A 16,028-nucleotide genomic window follows, 5' to 3' on the forward strand; every position below is an offset into this window, starting at 1 on the left:
TTTCGGATAAACCCTTTTGCAAAGTGTTCGTGCACCAAAGGAGCATTCCCATCTTTGCAACTTTAACTCATTCATCTTACGCTTATGCTCAAATATTACCATCATAAAGTGCTTCGGCATAAAAGGATATTTTAAGGCTCTTCTTCTTCTTCTTCTTATTTTATTATAAAAAAAAATTGAAATAAAATAAAGAAACAAATGGGGGACATTGGGAAGGATGGGGGGGAGCAGAGATTCCACTTCTTTAAAGGTAAGAAAGTGATGGGGCATTCAAAGACACCCCGCTCTGTTATCTTGACCAGGTTTCTGCCATTCTCTCATCCCATGCCAAAATCTCCAATCTCGACACATGAAATTTTTTTCTATGGTGGGTTATCGAATATGAACAAAGCTGGGCAAATAATTTCGCGTCATTTATTATTCCGGATGTCCAATCTCCTCATCAACATCGATACATGGATCTATAAAACTCCAAAACCTCATTCAATGTCCTTTCCTTACACCCTCCACCCAGCATCAGAACCTGTCTGCCAGACACAATTCATGTATTCTTTTAACCCTACTTGAAATGCCGTACGTTCTCATACCATCCTATCGCACCGGAAAGATCGGCACGCATTAATAAATCCCCCGTCCTATGTTTCGCGGTCTTGATGCCATGGACGTGAGATTGTGCTCGAACTGAGACTGCTAAGCAACTGAACTCTCGGCTTTTCCTTCGGGCCGGGGTGCTCCTCTCACTTACTTTTGAATAATTCAGTGAGGAGTTAAGAGAGGCATACAAGTTAAAATGTACTTAAAAAGCTCAGGAATAGAGAGAGAGAGAGAGAGAGAGAGAGAGAGAGAGAGAGAGAGAGACTGCAGATGGTGGAGGCCATGTCTGTCCCCACCAAGAGAAGGGAAGGTGTAAATGCGTGGCTGGAGCGTGAAAATGTTTTTCTCTTTACCCTCCAACACTTGTATGCATGTGTGTGTACGTGTTCAGGAAGCACTAGGGGAGAGCGAGGGAGGGAGGACGATGGAAACCGGATGGTCAAAGAGGGAGCGCATAATGATCTGTCAAAATTTCGTGGTGTCAGAGGGGAGAAATGAAGGCACTGATAGCTTCCCTTTCCTTTGTTTTAGTCATCATGCTGTTTACCCGCACCAGAGAGAGAGAGAGAGAGAGAGAGAGAGAGAGAATTGTCTACATACCCTTTGAAAAAATATGCATTAATTTCGAAAAGAGAGAGAGAAAGAAGAAGATTGAAGACCGAAAATATTGAGAAATGTTCAGGTTGATTCAGTGGCTTAGTGTGTGTGGATGTGTACTTGCTAGGGTTTAGTTTGACGATGGGTTATTTAATCGTATGGAAAAATTATTAGTTGCATCCGAAACATATCGACGGAGGACATACGATCCGTTAAATTCTGTGAACTTAACATGAGACTTAAAAGATTTAACGGATCACGTGTGCACTGGATCTATACTACTGAGTTCGACCAATAAACTTCTCTTAGTCCTTCGCTCTCTCGCATCATCTTGGCTTGCTCGAAAATTTACATCTGAATGTTTCTCGTGTGGATGAGTTGGTTGAATAGTTGATGGCTTAGCACGACTGAAAATACTGTGTTGTGTATGCTCCATGGCCATTGGGTCAAAGGGAAGGTTGGGGCAAGAGACGAGGAGAAGCTAAGACATACGAACCTTTTGGAGTCATTTTTTTCTATTGCATTGACGACTCATCATTGAAGTAATGACTGAGATTTTCAGATTTTTCACTCAAATTTCTTACTGAAAACCTTATGTTGTATCTCTCGATACATAAAGATTAGCGTTTCGAGATGAAACCCAATATGCATAAACGAAATTCTTAGACGAGTGGATCTTTTACCCATCAAGAAACGTGAAGCCTCAAGTTTGACTTCCAGTCAATTCAGTGTCTTTGATTCAAGCCATAACTAAAGCATCTCCCTTGCCAATCCCGAAACCAGATGTCGAACTGTTCACGCTAGATTGTGTGCGGCGATCACGGCTCGCTCTGAGAGCACCGGCATCGTAGCCTTATTATCCGGGGCCTCCTGCCGCCAATGCAATATTGTCTGCTCTGGTCGTGGTTCAGCCGGGCCTTTACGACTTTAGCATACAGTGCACTCTCCATACTGAATTGTATCTGTTGAAAACTCCTTCGTGACAGTAATTTATAGACTGATTTACAGCTCCCATTACCTGCATAATCCGACATGCTCGGCTAAACTTCACGTGGCGGTGCAGTTTGTTCTACATCTTGGATTGTATGCATGATTTTACAAGTTTCTGCCAAGCTCCGATAAGGTAAATTCATTGGAGCTAGAGGGGGAGCGAGAGAGTTCTGTTCATTACCAAGAATCGAAACAAGAACAACCTCGGATATGTTTCTTAAAAACTGACTTACAAAATGTTTTTTTTTTTCAGCCTAGTTGAGTTCATCACTAAAAAGCATTTCCTTACGCAATTCCGGCACACCCATCATTAGTTCTTGAAACTACGAGCGAGGGCCCACCGGGCGGCTTCCGGAAAAAGGACCAAGGCTTGGTAAGGGAAGGGAGAGCTGGAGGCAGATTGTGAACAGTGAAGGGAGGAAAAAAACGAGAGAAGGTGGGCCTCTCTACAAATCGTTTTCCCATTTAATTTGCAAGACCATGATTAGGTATAGCCTCTATCTCTTTCATACACAGCCACTCAAAAACCCAACGCATTTTTATCCGCCGATAAATGGACGAAAAATTTAGAGAATTGACGAGATCAATTTACATGCTCGAGAAAAAGAGGTGGAAAATCATATGGAGCCTAACATGATGATATTAAAGTAACTCACTAATCATGACGCCAGTATTGTAATATATATGATATACTCCCTAGACTAATGTGGTGGTATATCTACGCCGAAGTCCGAAAGGAGATAAATTATATAAGTCTAGCATTAGATCTATATTGAGAGAGAGAGAGAGAGAGAGAGAGAGAGAGAGAGAGAGAGAGAGAGAGAGAGAGAGAGAGAGAGAGAGTTCCCAAAACACAAGTACAAATGGGAGACATACTTCCCTCATGGTGGTCCTATATAAAAAGGATATGAAGGAGGGCTAGGAGAATAGGGTTTTTTTTTTCCTGGTTTCACAGATAGTGAGAGAGAGAGTGATAGAGAGAGGGAGAAGAGAGAGAAGGGAAAAAGGGAGAGACTTGCTAAGAGCTAGATTCCATGGAGGAACACCTTAACCCACTAGCAGTCCCTCATCTCCTTCAACACGCTCTCAGAAGCCTGTGCCTGGACGACAACTCCCAGTGGGTTTATGCTGTCTTCTGGAGGATCTTGCCTCGGAACTATCCACCCCCCAAGTAAGGATCTCACACACACAAAAAAAAAAAGAATTCTTCTGTATGCTTTCTATATTGTTTATTTCCCACAAGAGAGAAGGTTCCAATAAATTTTTATTGAGGAAAGATCACAATTCACATCTGAAGATTCCCGTCTGTTCATCAATAGCATACCTTGTCACTGGCATTATTATTATCATCTTCTTGCTTCAGATGGGAAGCTCAAGGATCTTATGAAAGGTCAAGAGGGAATAGAAGAAACTGGTACCACCTCTCTTGTTTCTGTCCAGATAAAGAGTTTCTTGTTGTCCATCCATAACGGGTCATACCTTCTGATTCCGTCCACAATACTTGTGGCAGGATATTGGTCTGGGAGGATGGCTTCTGCAACTTCGCCGCGTCGACGGCAGTCGAGTCTGCCAGCGGCGATTACCCGAGCTCCTCGGTGTATGGCAACAGCGAGTTCCTGCAGTACCAAGGACTGCAGCCGGAGCGTTTCTTCAAGATGTCTCATGAGATTTATAACTATGGAGAAGGGTAAGCAAAGGAAATTTCATGTTCATTTCTGTTCAATTATTTCTTCCTTTTCGCCCCAAGCAAATCCGTCCCCGCCGGTTCTTTTAGTTAACCCTTGGATGGATTTAGATAGAGAAAAGGAGAGTCAACGACGTTTTCTTTGCGCAGTATAATTGGAAAAGTGGCTGCAGATTATAGCCATAAGTGGATACACAAAGAGCCAAACGAGCAAGAAATCAACTTCTTGTCAGCATGGCACAACTCAGCCGATTCAGTGAGTAACTCGGCTTATTAGTCTCTCCATTTCGTCACCCTAACTTGAAACTTTATAGCTAATCAATATAACTGCAACTGCTTTACGACCATCTTCTCTAACTTTGATGGCATACTATTACTATATCCATTAACAGCATCCTAGGACGTGGGAAGCACAATTTCAGTCTGGTATAAAGGTATGATTATAAGGGGAAAACCGCAGTTTTCCGACGAAATCTATATGTTTTAGACACGATCTTCACGTATAAATATCTTCGCATTGATCGGAAATTACATATGTGGCAGACGATCGCATTAATTGCAGTTAGAGAAGGTGTGGTTCAGCTTGGTGCTGTCAACAAGGTGTTCTTCCACCATTTCTCTCCTTCTCAGCCTTCCACTCTAAGAAAGAACAAAACTACCTTTGATCATGTCCTGTGTGTTTCTCACCTTTTTTTCCCATTCTCCCCTAAAGGGTTGGGGAAAACAATAGTACTCTTCATTTGTGCTTTTAGTCTCGTTCATTTTTCTCACTTTTTTTTTTTTTTAACCTTCGTCAAACGGACGTCAAAGGTGGTAGAAGATCTCAGCTACGTTGTACAACTGAGGAAAAAGTTCGGCTACATAGAGAGCATTCCCGGAGTGCTCTTGCCTCACCCATCATCTTCTTCATATCCCAACGTGGGATACGGTGGCACACCGGACGGGGCGTGGCACTTCCAAACGAACCTTCAACCGCTGCCTGACCTCTGTGACACGTTCAACCAGCATTTCAAGATCACCCCGTCCATGAGCAGCCTCGAGGCGCTGCTCTCGAAGCTCCCGTCCGTCGTGCCGCCACCGGGGTCTGAGTACTGCCACGAGCAACCGCCATTGCAGTTCATGACTCCGGCGCTGCCGCAGAGGCCACCCCTTGTGTTGATGGCCGGGTTGGAGAAGGTGGAGGCCAAGGAGGAGATGGAAGAAGATTACCGGGAAGGAAGGAGCAACACCGTCGGCGAGAGCAGCAGCTCGATGTCGGGTTACCGCCATCTGGCGCACACGCAGCATTTCTACCATCGCCAGGACGTGAACTCGACGAGCAGCGCCAGCAACAATGGGTTCTAACTAAGCGACATCAATACAACCTCCACATTCGATTCACAATTTAGGATTAATGGATCTCTAACGTTTGTAACTCAATGTTTCAGTGTCTCTCTGTCTCTGTCTGTCTCTCTGTGGGTACTCACTAGACGAGGCTTGACTTGCATGGCCTAGAACTAGAAGCACTTCCATTGTCAGATCGATCTCGAAAAGCTTCATATGAAATAAGGAATCCACCGGCAGTCCAGTCTTTTGTACCTGCTCTTGTATGACACTTTGCAGTGGATGATGGGAGAGAGACCAGAAAGACTTGTCACGCATGCGTATGCATTCAGAGAAATCCATATCCATCCTTCACAATACAATACATGGCAAACTGTGGAACATGACGTTTAAGATAATTGTTCCATTGCAGGAGATTTTTCCTTGAAGAACAGGGTAACATAACCCAGAGAAAAGCTAGAAGAGCTGCCTTCACCAGAAACTTGAATCTGCCATGTAAATGGTTTGGCTCGAGCTTTCATCTCATTTAGTAGGCCAATCAAATCATATTTGGAAAAATACATGGAGCCCACGAAGTATTCATACAATTCTTCGATTATAATAGGTTATCACCGTTACCCAGGATGAATTTACTACTCTGTCAAAAGAATGGATTTTCTCCGTGCAAATAGTTTTTTGAAAGAGTTGATAAGTGTCAAAAAGAACAAAAAAAAAGACCGGTCTAACATAGAAAGCTAGCAGTTCCCTACTTTCATGGTAATTTTACCGACTCTCGTATCGATTTACCGATCTCTATTTAAAATACTTACTAATATTTCTTACGGTTAAATTACCGACTCTTATCTGATTTATTTCCAATGTTTATTTTTTATTTTTTCAATTATTGATTTTCAACTTCTATTTGTCATTCTTATAAATCATTACGTTGATGAATTTGTTTTTATACAAATTTACAAAAATTTATCGGTGCAACTTACCGACTGTTCTCATATTAGATACCAACTAGTTTTTGTTTACCAACTTTCATTTCAATTACTTAGCAAGGTTTATTTAGTTTTTTTTTTATAAAAATTTACCAACTTTCATTGAGATATCAATTTTTTATTTGCTTCGCTTACCAATCCACTGAATTCTGGACTCTCTTTTGAAAAATATGAACATTAATTATATTGGTTGTCAACTTTTCTCCGATTAAACTATCAATTAATTTTGTGTTATTAAGTCTTATTTGAGTTAGTTAACGGGCTTTATTGGTTTTTTAAATAACCAACTTCTCATGGAATTTAACGAAACTCATCTTATTTTTTACAAACTTTTGTTTATCTTTATTACCAACGTCTTAAATTTGCCAATGTGAAGTGACCAACTTTTATTTGAGCTTCTTACCAATTTATTTCCAGTTAAGTAAACAACCAGTTATCGGCTACAAATGTTTATTATTTGTTAAATTCACCAATTTTTCTTTTGAATCACCACTTTTATTTGCATTGCTGTCTACTATCTGAACTCATTAACTATATTTAGAAATTGTTAACCTCAATTAGAGTGATTATCAATTTATATACAATTAAGTTACCACCTAATTTTTGTTACCAACTCTTATTTTGGGTAGCTGTCAATGCGTATTTGTCCTCTTTTCAAATTACTAACATCTCAAATAACAATGTAAATAAAAGTTAGTAAAATGACAGTACAAGTTGTCTTATCATTTTACTAACTTTTATTTATTTATTTTTTGGTCAAATGTCTTTATTTATTTGAGTTGACGAGAATTTGATGTCCTCTTGATGGGCCGAGCCGAAGATGATTTCTATCGTGGGCCGAGGCATCGCAATACAAGGAGAAGGACACTGGCTAAGCATGCATTTGTAGTCTTTATCTACGTTGTAATTGGAAGTTGGAAGATAATGTTATCATACTTTGATATTCCTATGCGTTTGGCCATTCCAGCCCCTTCAAAATGAGAAAATTACCAAAAAAGTCCTAAAACTATTGTAATTGTGTCAATTCAATTTTTTTTTTTTTTGCCGATTCGATCCTAAACCTTTTGCAATTGTGTCAATTCAGTCCATCCGACAAATTTTGAGTTGTTGGCACCGACGTGGATGCCCGGCCGGCTGATGAACTAGTATTTTAATATTTTTTAATGAATTTTTTTAATTTTTTCCTTTTTTTCTTTTTTATTTTTATTTCCCTTCCCCGTTATACCCCTAGCCGGTTGTTGGTAGGCCCGAGGACAACCAGTGAGGCTCTCCCCAGCCTCGCCATGGCAATGCAAAGGGCTGACCTAGCTAGATTTGGTTTGGTAAGGTTCGGCCTTGCCGAGGTTCGGCGAACACGCAGCTATGCATGATGTGGATCAGCGCAGCGGAAGAGGATACTTCAATGGATTTGTTAGACGAGGAATGGCTCCTGTTGTTGGACGTGGGATCAAGTTCAGCTGCCTCGGGTTCTTCTTCTTCTTTGTGAAGTTGAAGCCGAAGAATGTGGAAGGGGAAGGAAAAAAAATAAGAAAAGTAAAAGAAAAGAAAATAAAGGGAAAATAAAGAAAATAAAAATTTTGTTAAAATATTAGGTTCTCGGCCGGCTGGCATCCACTTTAGCGTCGGTAGGCTAAAATTTACTTAATAGGCTGAATTGACATAATTGCAAAATGTTGAGGACTGAATTGGCCAAAAAAAAAATTAAGACCGAATTGACACAATTGCAATAGATTTAGACTTTTTTGGTAATCTCTCCCTTCAAATTTCATACCTGGGTCTAACTTCCCATTGGAAGATTAGAAGATTGGCGTAGGAGTCGCGATGCTAGCCACGACCCGCTGCGCGGCACAAGAAAAAACACGAATTATGAATTACAAGATGTGCTTAATCTATATGTTGACACAACTTAACATATCTTCATCCTAATTCAGTTATAAAACTTGTAAAATGAAAATTGACATGTTCTAGGCAAGGCATGAATTACAAGCACGATTATTACCAATCAACATGAATTGCCAACCATGGATTGATGGGTTTAGTTATAAAAAAAATTCCCAAATTTATTGTACTTATGTCAATTCTGGTCTAAACTTTTTTATTTTTCTCATATGTCCTAAATCTTTCAATTTGGTCAATTTAGTCCAAATTTTTTAGGTGGAGTTAGTTAGTCCTAAACCTTTCAACACGAATTGCCAACCTTGGATTGTTCGGGATAGTTACTGAAAAAAAAAATTCTAAATTTATTGTACTTGTGGCAATTTAGTTCTTAAACTTTTCAATTTAATCAATTTAGTTCTAAATTTTTTTAACAATTTGCCAATGCAGTGCTAGAAATTTTGGTTAGAATTCATCGACTTGAACGCCATCTATTCTACATGGCATGGTTGACGCTCTTGTGGGCATTTTATAAGATTTATAAAAAGTTTTTGAATTATATATATTCTCTTATCTTTTTTTTTTCACAATGGGTGGCGAGGGTGGCCGGTCTTGTTCTTCCTAAATCTCTCTATTGAATTCTTGCTAAGACACTCGGCTCTGTCGGTTTGAAATATTCGAAAAAGTAGTTATTTCGTTTTCCAGCATTTAATGTGGAAAAATATGTTGGTTAAAGTAGAATAACTAGTTGATTAAAAAAAAAAAGAGTAGAATAATTTCTGTCAATAATAAGATTTAATTTTAAATCTGAGGAAAACAACTTCCTAACTTTAAAAGGGGGAAATCATTTCCCATGTCCTCCGTCGACTGAGAGGAAACAAGTTCACCAAAGTAGCTTCTTCCACGAAGCAAGTCTAACTGGAATGACAAATGGTTTGCAAAACTCGAGTAATGATGGGTTCTAATGAGTTTGCAAAGAACTCAACTCAACCCATTGAATCAAACGACGGGTTCTAATGGGCGTGTCCGTGCCCCGTGCCCGCAACTCCAATTCTAGTCCTCGGCAGCTATACACGAACAAATCACTGGCACCCAACTCGGGTCCATCGGGAGCGGGGTCTTGGTTCCTTGACGTCTAGGTCTAGGTCCACAAGGCTGGGACAAAATCTCGATGGCTATGTCCGGGTCCCGGGTGGCCATGCTTGCGTATCGGGCTCCGATGCTCAAGTCACTAGCACTCAGCCCAGATCCATCGAGGCCGGCCTGGGTACATCAATGCTCAGCCCATCTTCATAGAGGCAAGCTCATGTCCTTCAAGTCAGTGCCGAGACCACGGTACTCGTGCTCGGGTCCCCGATGGCCATGTCTAAGTGTCTGAATCTTCACCCCAGCATTAGTGCTTGCCCAGGGCCTATCATGGCTAGGCTTTGTTCCCCAGTCCACGTAGTCTAGGCCCGATTCCCTTGAGGCTCTGCCCAAGACCATGGTGCCTGTGCCGCGCCTAAGTCAACAGTACTCGGCCCAGGTCTATCGAGAAATCTCAAAGAGCTTGGCTCGGGTCTCTCAAGGTCAGGCTTGTGCTTCGGAACTCATGTCCGGGTCCCCAGCAACTATGCCTGGGTACTCAATTCTGTGCTGAAGTCACTAGCGCCTAGCCTAGGTCCATTATGGCAGGGTCGGCTCCTTGACGACTTGGCCCAAGTTCTTGGTGTGCGTCCTCGTGTTCACAGAGGCTAGCCCGGGATCCCTCGAAACCAAACCCAGGTCCCCGTCGGTCATGCTTGAGTACCCGACTCCCTTGTCAAGGTCACTAGTGCTTGGGTTGGGGAGCAGGCCCAAGTCCCTAGAGGCTGAACCCAAGACACCTGTCCACATGCTTGGGTTCATAGACGCTGGTCTCAAGTCCATTGAGGCTAGGCCTGAGATTTCGATGCATGTGCTTGGTTCCACGGGGGTTTGGCTTGGATCCCTCGAGACTATGGCCTTCGACATCAACAAACAAACAACGATGTGATCACTTGACAATATATGTTTCAGTAGTGAAATGATGTAACTTTCATATTTTATTATAAGAATTCTATTTTCCCCAAAAAAATATGAAATGGGTCAGTTCTCCGAGAGCTTTGGTTCACGCTTTTAAAACCGTTTTGTTTCTATCCGTCAGCACGACGCTCACCCCTATCACCATGTTGCTTATGTGCCATGCAAAGTCCTAGCTCACTATCCGACTAAGCACACGAGCTCTCTCACCAACTCGATGAGCCGGTTTATGGAAATGCCTATTCTTCGAAGGCCGTAATTAAAGGGGAAAAATTAAATTTAAAAAATTGCTAAGATTACCATAAAAAAAACTAAAATCAGGCGGCGGCCGCCCCACCACCGGGAAGGGCGGGCGATGCAAACCGATACCGAACTAGAAACGACCGACTCGTTGATTGGCCTCAATGAAGGTGCCTGCTAAGAAAAGAAATATAAGAATTCCACAATTTTAAAGTCAACAAAAACATCGATGGCGGTCCCGCAAAACGTAGGAAAACCTGAGTTTCTTCCAACCCTAGAACTCTGTGAGAGAGAGAGAGAGATGGAGGGGAGAGCGAGGGGTTCACTGCCGTTTGTGGGGATGATCATGGTGGTTCTGGCTCAAGCGGGCAACATGGTGGTGATGAAGATGGCCATGTCCGATGGGATCAACAAGTACACCATGGTCTTTTACTGCAATGCCCTCTCCTCTCTCGTCCTCCTTCCTTGTCCCTTCATCATCTCTCGCAGGTTTGTGCCCTGTCCATCACTCATTAACTCCATTGATGTCGGGTTCAAAGGATAAAAGAAGGTTTTTTCAAGAAACCTTGTCTTGTTTGTTTGCTCTGTTTCGCAGGTCAGGGTCGTGTCCTCCTTTCACTTTCTCTGTACTTCGCAAGATCTTCTTGCTCTCTCTGGTTGGGTGAGTGAGTAGTGAACTTTCTTCGCTTCATATGAATTTTGCAGACTTGGGATTTTCTTTTCCTGGAATTCTTTTGTGAAGCAAAAGGTATTAATCAATTGCTGAGAGTTCCATACAGAAAACAAAGTGAATTTCTGAGTAATTTGGATGATGCAGATTCACATCACAGATGAGTGGATATGTCGGTATCGATTACAGCTCCCCTGTTCTGGGCACGGCCATGATGAACCTCATCCCAGCTTTCACTTTCATTCTCGCCCTTATTTCAAGGTTCTTTCTCTCTTCTTTCTCGTTATCGGCGGCGCACTTGAAAGAACCTTCGTTTGAAAAAAATGAGAGAAGCAGATGATGGTCTGCTAATTGGATGATGGGGGGTTGATTTCTCATAGGTTCAGCTTAGAGTTGTGAGTGCAAAAGCAAAATCTGTAGTTCATGTTTCAACCAGGCCCGGAGAGATTCACTTTGCTACCACTTAATTCACTTCTCATTTTAGGTGCTTGTGTCCTTTTTTTTTTTATAAATCTCGGAGACAATTAAGAGTTCAATGACTTCATTTCTGCTGATGCTGAACCGCTAAAGTTCGTAAAATGGGAGATGCTCTATAAATGAATATGTGGAGGACAATGGTTACAAGATAAACTTAGTTCTTTCTTTGAGAATTGAATTGAAAATTAGGATGGAGAAAGTGAATTGGAAAAGCTCAAGCAGCCAAGCTAAGCTTGTGGGAACCATCGCTTCCATTCTCGGTGCGTTCTTAGTCACTCTCTACAAGGGTCCACCGATTCTCCGCTCACCTATTCCTCCTGCTGCTGTCCAACCTCGCCGCCTTCTTTTTCTTTTCTCACGACAATCGAATTGGATTCTTGGCGGGTTTCTCCTGGCGGCTGAAGCTTTCTTGATATCATTATCATACATTGGACAGGCTAGCACTAATGTCTTTGCCTTTTCTTTATATGTGAATGACACCAAAATGAAGCGAAAGAAGACTTGACAATTAAAATGCTCTCCATTGTTGCAGGCATTTATCCTCAAAGATTATCCCGTGGTGCTGAACATAATGTTCTATGTACTGTTCTTTCAGACAATTTTTTCCGGCCTATTGTCCTTCGTTACAGTGAGAGAACCACAATCATGGATTCTTAAAGTAGACATGGGTTTGATTGCGATTTTGTACTCGGTAAGCATGTCCTAAAGTCGAGCATTTGGTCCGGCTTCGAGGTTGAAGATGGAAGTCAGATTAATATTGTAATATGCAGGCTTTGGTTGCTGGTGTCTTCAGAGTCACATTGAGCACATGGTGTCTGAAGAGAACCGGACCTGTTTATGTCTCCATGTTCCAGCCCTTGGGAACTGTATTTGCTGTTGGATTGGGGTTCATATTTCTCAGCGAAAAGTTACACATTGGAAGGTACAAGTACTCTCTATTCTTCTCTATTGAAATGCCTATACCTTTGGTCTATAATCTAGAATCTAGTTGACTAGAAGAAATTGAGGAAGATGTGTCCATCAGCGAAAAAGATCCTTCATGTTCAACTCCGGAGATATGCCAAAGTCTCTCTGTTAAGAAATCAGAGTTTCGGTCATTATAGAGCATACATGAACGGACAAAACAGGGTAGCTTGACGTGGACATTCCTCTTTGGTTGTTCCCTTGTTGGTTTTGGCAGCTTAGTCGGAGCAATTGTGATTGTTATGGGATTCTACTCGGTGTTGTGGGGGAAGTCCAAAGAGGAAGAGAAGACGATCGAGGGCAGCGGGGTTGGTGGGAGCTTGGCATCCTCAAGCGAGGAGATTCCTTTGCTCCAAGACAAAGATCGGAGAGTGTAGATATTGTACGTATTCTAGATGTTTAATTATTCTATGGGGCCTGAAAAGATTTAAATTCGAAGCCTTCTGCTCTGATTACCATATGAGATTTTGTGGAATCACTGCTAATTGTTCTAAAAGATTAAGTTGGCAGATGAATGCGTGAATTAATATTTAATTACTCTATCATCTTCGTTTTGGTGCACACATTGGTGATTATGCTCGATTAGTTGGAGACCAGAAGATAACAGCTGGAGTTGCACAACAGGAGAATCGAAAATTGTCAAAGAGACCGGAACAACTTTTGTAAGAAGTTTAGCGACAGGACAACAGTGGCAGAGGCTATTGGAGGAAAGGTTGCCGATGTTTGTAGGAAGAGACCGCATCGGTGGCCCAGCTACGGAACGATAGCTAGAGAATCCCAACGACTACTTGCTTTGTCAAACGTTCTCCAATGGGAATTGAAGATGTCTATATAAGAGGAAGTCATTGAAGTCGAAAGGAGTTGGATGAAAAATCTAGATCACGTTGAGAGAGTTCTTCGTTATATTCTGAGCAGAAAGTGTTTCATTCTTTGAGATTTTTAGAGTAGTGTTCTTGTTGCCTTGTAATTGTATGAAAGATCAAGTGTGCACGTTTAATAGCAGCACTTGACTCATGATGGTGTGATCTATTGCCTGATAGGATTAGTGCTTGCTGGTTTTAACTTATCTTGGTGATTACTACTGCAATCCAACCCAACTCGTGGTTGTTAGTCTTGAGCGTGGACATATACTTTGTGAATAAGTTGAACTACTATATATTGTTGTGTGCTATCTCTTACTTTCTTTTTTAACTAATATTCGCACATTAACATTACAAGATATCTCAAATACCCGCTTCACCCGATTTTCAAGTTTTAGTTGGCAATTTTCGCAAAAGCTTCAAAATACTATTCACCCCCTTTAGGTTACTTGGTTAGCCCGAACACATCAGCCATTGATGATGGCCGGTGGAAGGAAGCAGAGGGAAGTAGGAGAAAAGAAAAAAGGGAAAAGAAAAAGAAAAAGAAAAAGAATAAAAAAGTAAAAAGTAAAGAAAAGAAAAAAGAAAAATAAATAAACAAATAATTTAAAAAATATTTAACTACTAGCAAAAAAAAAAAAATATTCACGACGGAGGAGGCTAGGTTAGTCGAAAGATGGTTATCGGTTCACGGATGCAAGGTGCCCTTGCTTTTTTAGGGTAAGAATAGGTAGATCCGATGGGTTCAATTGGTAAAACTTGAAAACCGTTTAGGACTTAATTGACAAAATTAAAAGGACTAAGACTAAAATTGCAAAAATGCAAAAAGGTTCAGGACTTTTTGAACAATTTTTCATGCCAAAGTGTATGACATGGGGTGAGAGATTAGTCAATGGATCCGACCATTGACATCCTTTTGCGTCTTATGTTAAAAAGGTTGTCACGCATAATTGAACCACAAGACCTAGGATTTCAGTTTTTCATTCGACCATTTCTTTCGCATGTGCACCTAGTTAGTACACTTCCTCATCGCTGTCTAGGCCCTTTAGGTGTCCAATTGGCCTAGCCATGACTTTAGTCTGGTTTTTAATGTCATGATTTTATCTTGGAAAGATTTTAGAGACCAAGGGACCTAGGGCCACTTGCTAGTCACATCTGTTGATTAATTATTTCATCCTAGAAGTCCAGTTCTAGCGACTAAACTCCAAATTTGGTCGCTAGCAGTTGTCTTGGAGTATCATGTCTCGAAAGCTAATATGTGTCATAATATAAGATAACCTTGGTATCAAATTGGTATATATAAGAAGAGCGAAAATGCTTGTGGAGCATTTGTTTTATAAAACCTGAATCGCACATCGACTGCCATTTCATTACGAGGATTTGCATTGTGATTTATGTTGCTTTACATAGTTAAGGCATTGTGAATTCAGTTTGATGATTCATTTCTGAAAGGGATTAGGAAATGTGAAATGCTTTGTGAAAGTGTATAATGATTTGGTTTGTGAACTCTAAATAGGAGAGTGAGCCGTGATGGTTCCCACAGAAAAAGTGTTTTTGTTGGATTTTGTACCCTTGTAACCACATGGAACCCCGAGCTGGGATAGTGGGAACATGGCATGCATCGAGATTTACTGTGTAGGCCGAGATACCGGCAAATAATAGGTGGAGACCGATACCAATGGGGAAAACTTTTTTTGTGAGCCTTGCCTCGTGGAGAAACTGGCTGCAGTGTTTGATGTGGAGCGAGAGATAAGCCAATGGTTTCGACCATTGACATCCTTTTAACAATTATGTTAATATCACAAAAAACCCCAAACTGGTACACCCGTGATAAATTTATCGAAAATTAATTTTTTTATCACCAAAAATTCGAAATTGATACAGCTGTAATAAATTTACCATATTTTAGTTTTCGTTAAATTTTATTGTCAAATTGCTGAGTTTGGTAATATGTGGCAGGTGACGAGTATACCATTTTGGGATTTTTATCCTCTATCTGTCGCATGTGTACCAATTTAGAGTTTTTCGTAGTATTAGCTCAATTTAACGGAAACTAATGGAAGAAAAACTTGTCACGGGTGTACTGATTCAGAGTTTTTTGTGGTCGAAAAATTAGTTTGTGGTAAATTTGTCATAGGAGTATAGGTTTGAGGTTTTTGGTGGGAAAAAGGAATCAATTTTGAATTAATTTATCACAGTAGTACCGGTTCTGGATTTTTTCGTGGTATTAACCCTTCATGTTTTATGTTGAATATGCTATGTCGTGAACACATATTTGGATGTACTGTCACAAATATGTTGTTCTGGCTCTATAAGCTTTGTTATAAATTTTTTGACGAAAGTTATTTCTTCCAAATGTGCAAAGTTGGTGTTCGATCCCATAGTGAGATAAATAGCACCCGCTCCTTATCCTGTCACTCTTAGGAGGGGCGGTTCGACATGGTGATTTTTTTTGGGTAGCATTCTCTTGGCATTAGACATCGGCCGAGATTTACATGTGTTTGGGTAGTATTCTTTCTGTCGGCCTCTTGTAATTTGTGTCTATCTTCTTCTATTAATGGAGGGCCAACTCTTTCCCTTGCTTGGCTTTAGCGCATGACATGTTATGTCATATGATTCGGTAGTTTTCTCAGGAGTAGTTCTGTTCTTATGTGTAGGTGTTAGTGAAAAGGATAAGGGAAAAGACCCATAGGGACGAGAGAAAATCTTCCCCGAAGTGAATCTATTTACTA

At 41.0% G+C, this 16,028-nt stretch overlaps 2 protein-coding genes across 4 annotated transcripts; both read left to right on the plus strand.

Moving 5' to 3' along the window:
- Positions 1-1,158: 1,158 nt before the first annotated feature.
- LOC125312424 (WAT1-related protein At5g40240-like) lies at positions 1,159-12,945 on the plus strand. Its single transcript, XM_030665035.2, has 8 exons — positions 1,159-1,184; positions 10,624-10,815; positions 10,922-10,987; positions 11,144-11,257; positions 11,663-11,909; positions 12,006-12,164; positions 12,244-12,395; positions 12,654-12,945. Exons 2-8 carry the CDS (start codon positions 10,628-10,630, stop codon positions 12,811-12,813), a joined length of 1,086 nt encoding a protein of 361 aa, XP_030520895.1. The 5' UTR covers positions 1,159-1,184; positions 10,624-10,627; the 3' UTR covers positions 12,814-12,945.
- LOC115734304 (protein RICE SALT SENSITIVE 3) lies at positions 2,937-5,442 on the plus strand. 3 transcript variants are annotated; one of them, XM_048280863.1, is made up of 7 exons: positions 2,937-3,023; positions 3,169-3,352; positions 3,545-3,595; positions 3,692-3,868; positions 4,016-4,121; positions 4,258-4,299; positions 4,409-5,442. In XM_048280863.1, the coding sequence occupies exons 2-7, from the start codon at positions 3,216-3,218 to the stop codon at positions 5,207-5,209; spliced, it is 1,314 nt and encodes a 437-aa protein (XP_048136820.1). In that variant the 5' UTR covers positions 2,937-3,023; positions 3,169-3,215; the 3' UTR covers positions 5,210-5,442. The 3 variants fall into 3 exon arrangements, with proteins under 3 accessions (XP_048136820.1, XP_048136819.1, XP_030520889.1); XM_030665029.2 differs by lacking the exon at positions 2,937-3,023 and having other exon boundaries at positions 3,115-3,352; positions 4,409-4,465; positions 4,676-5,442; XM_048280862.1 differs by lacking the exon at positions 2,937-3,023 and having other exon boundaries at positions 3,114-3,352.
- Positions 12,946-16,028: the final 3,083 nt, after the last annotated feature.

This window comes from Rhodamnia argentea, chromosome 6, assembly GCF_020921035.1.
Source record: "Rhodamnia argentea isolate NSW1041297 chromosome 6, ASM2092103v1, whole genome shotgun sequence".
NCBI lineage: Eukaryota > Viridiplantae > Streptophyta > Magnoliopsida > Myrtales > Myrtaceae > Rhodamnia > Rhodamnia argentea.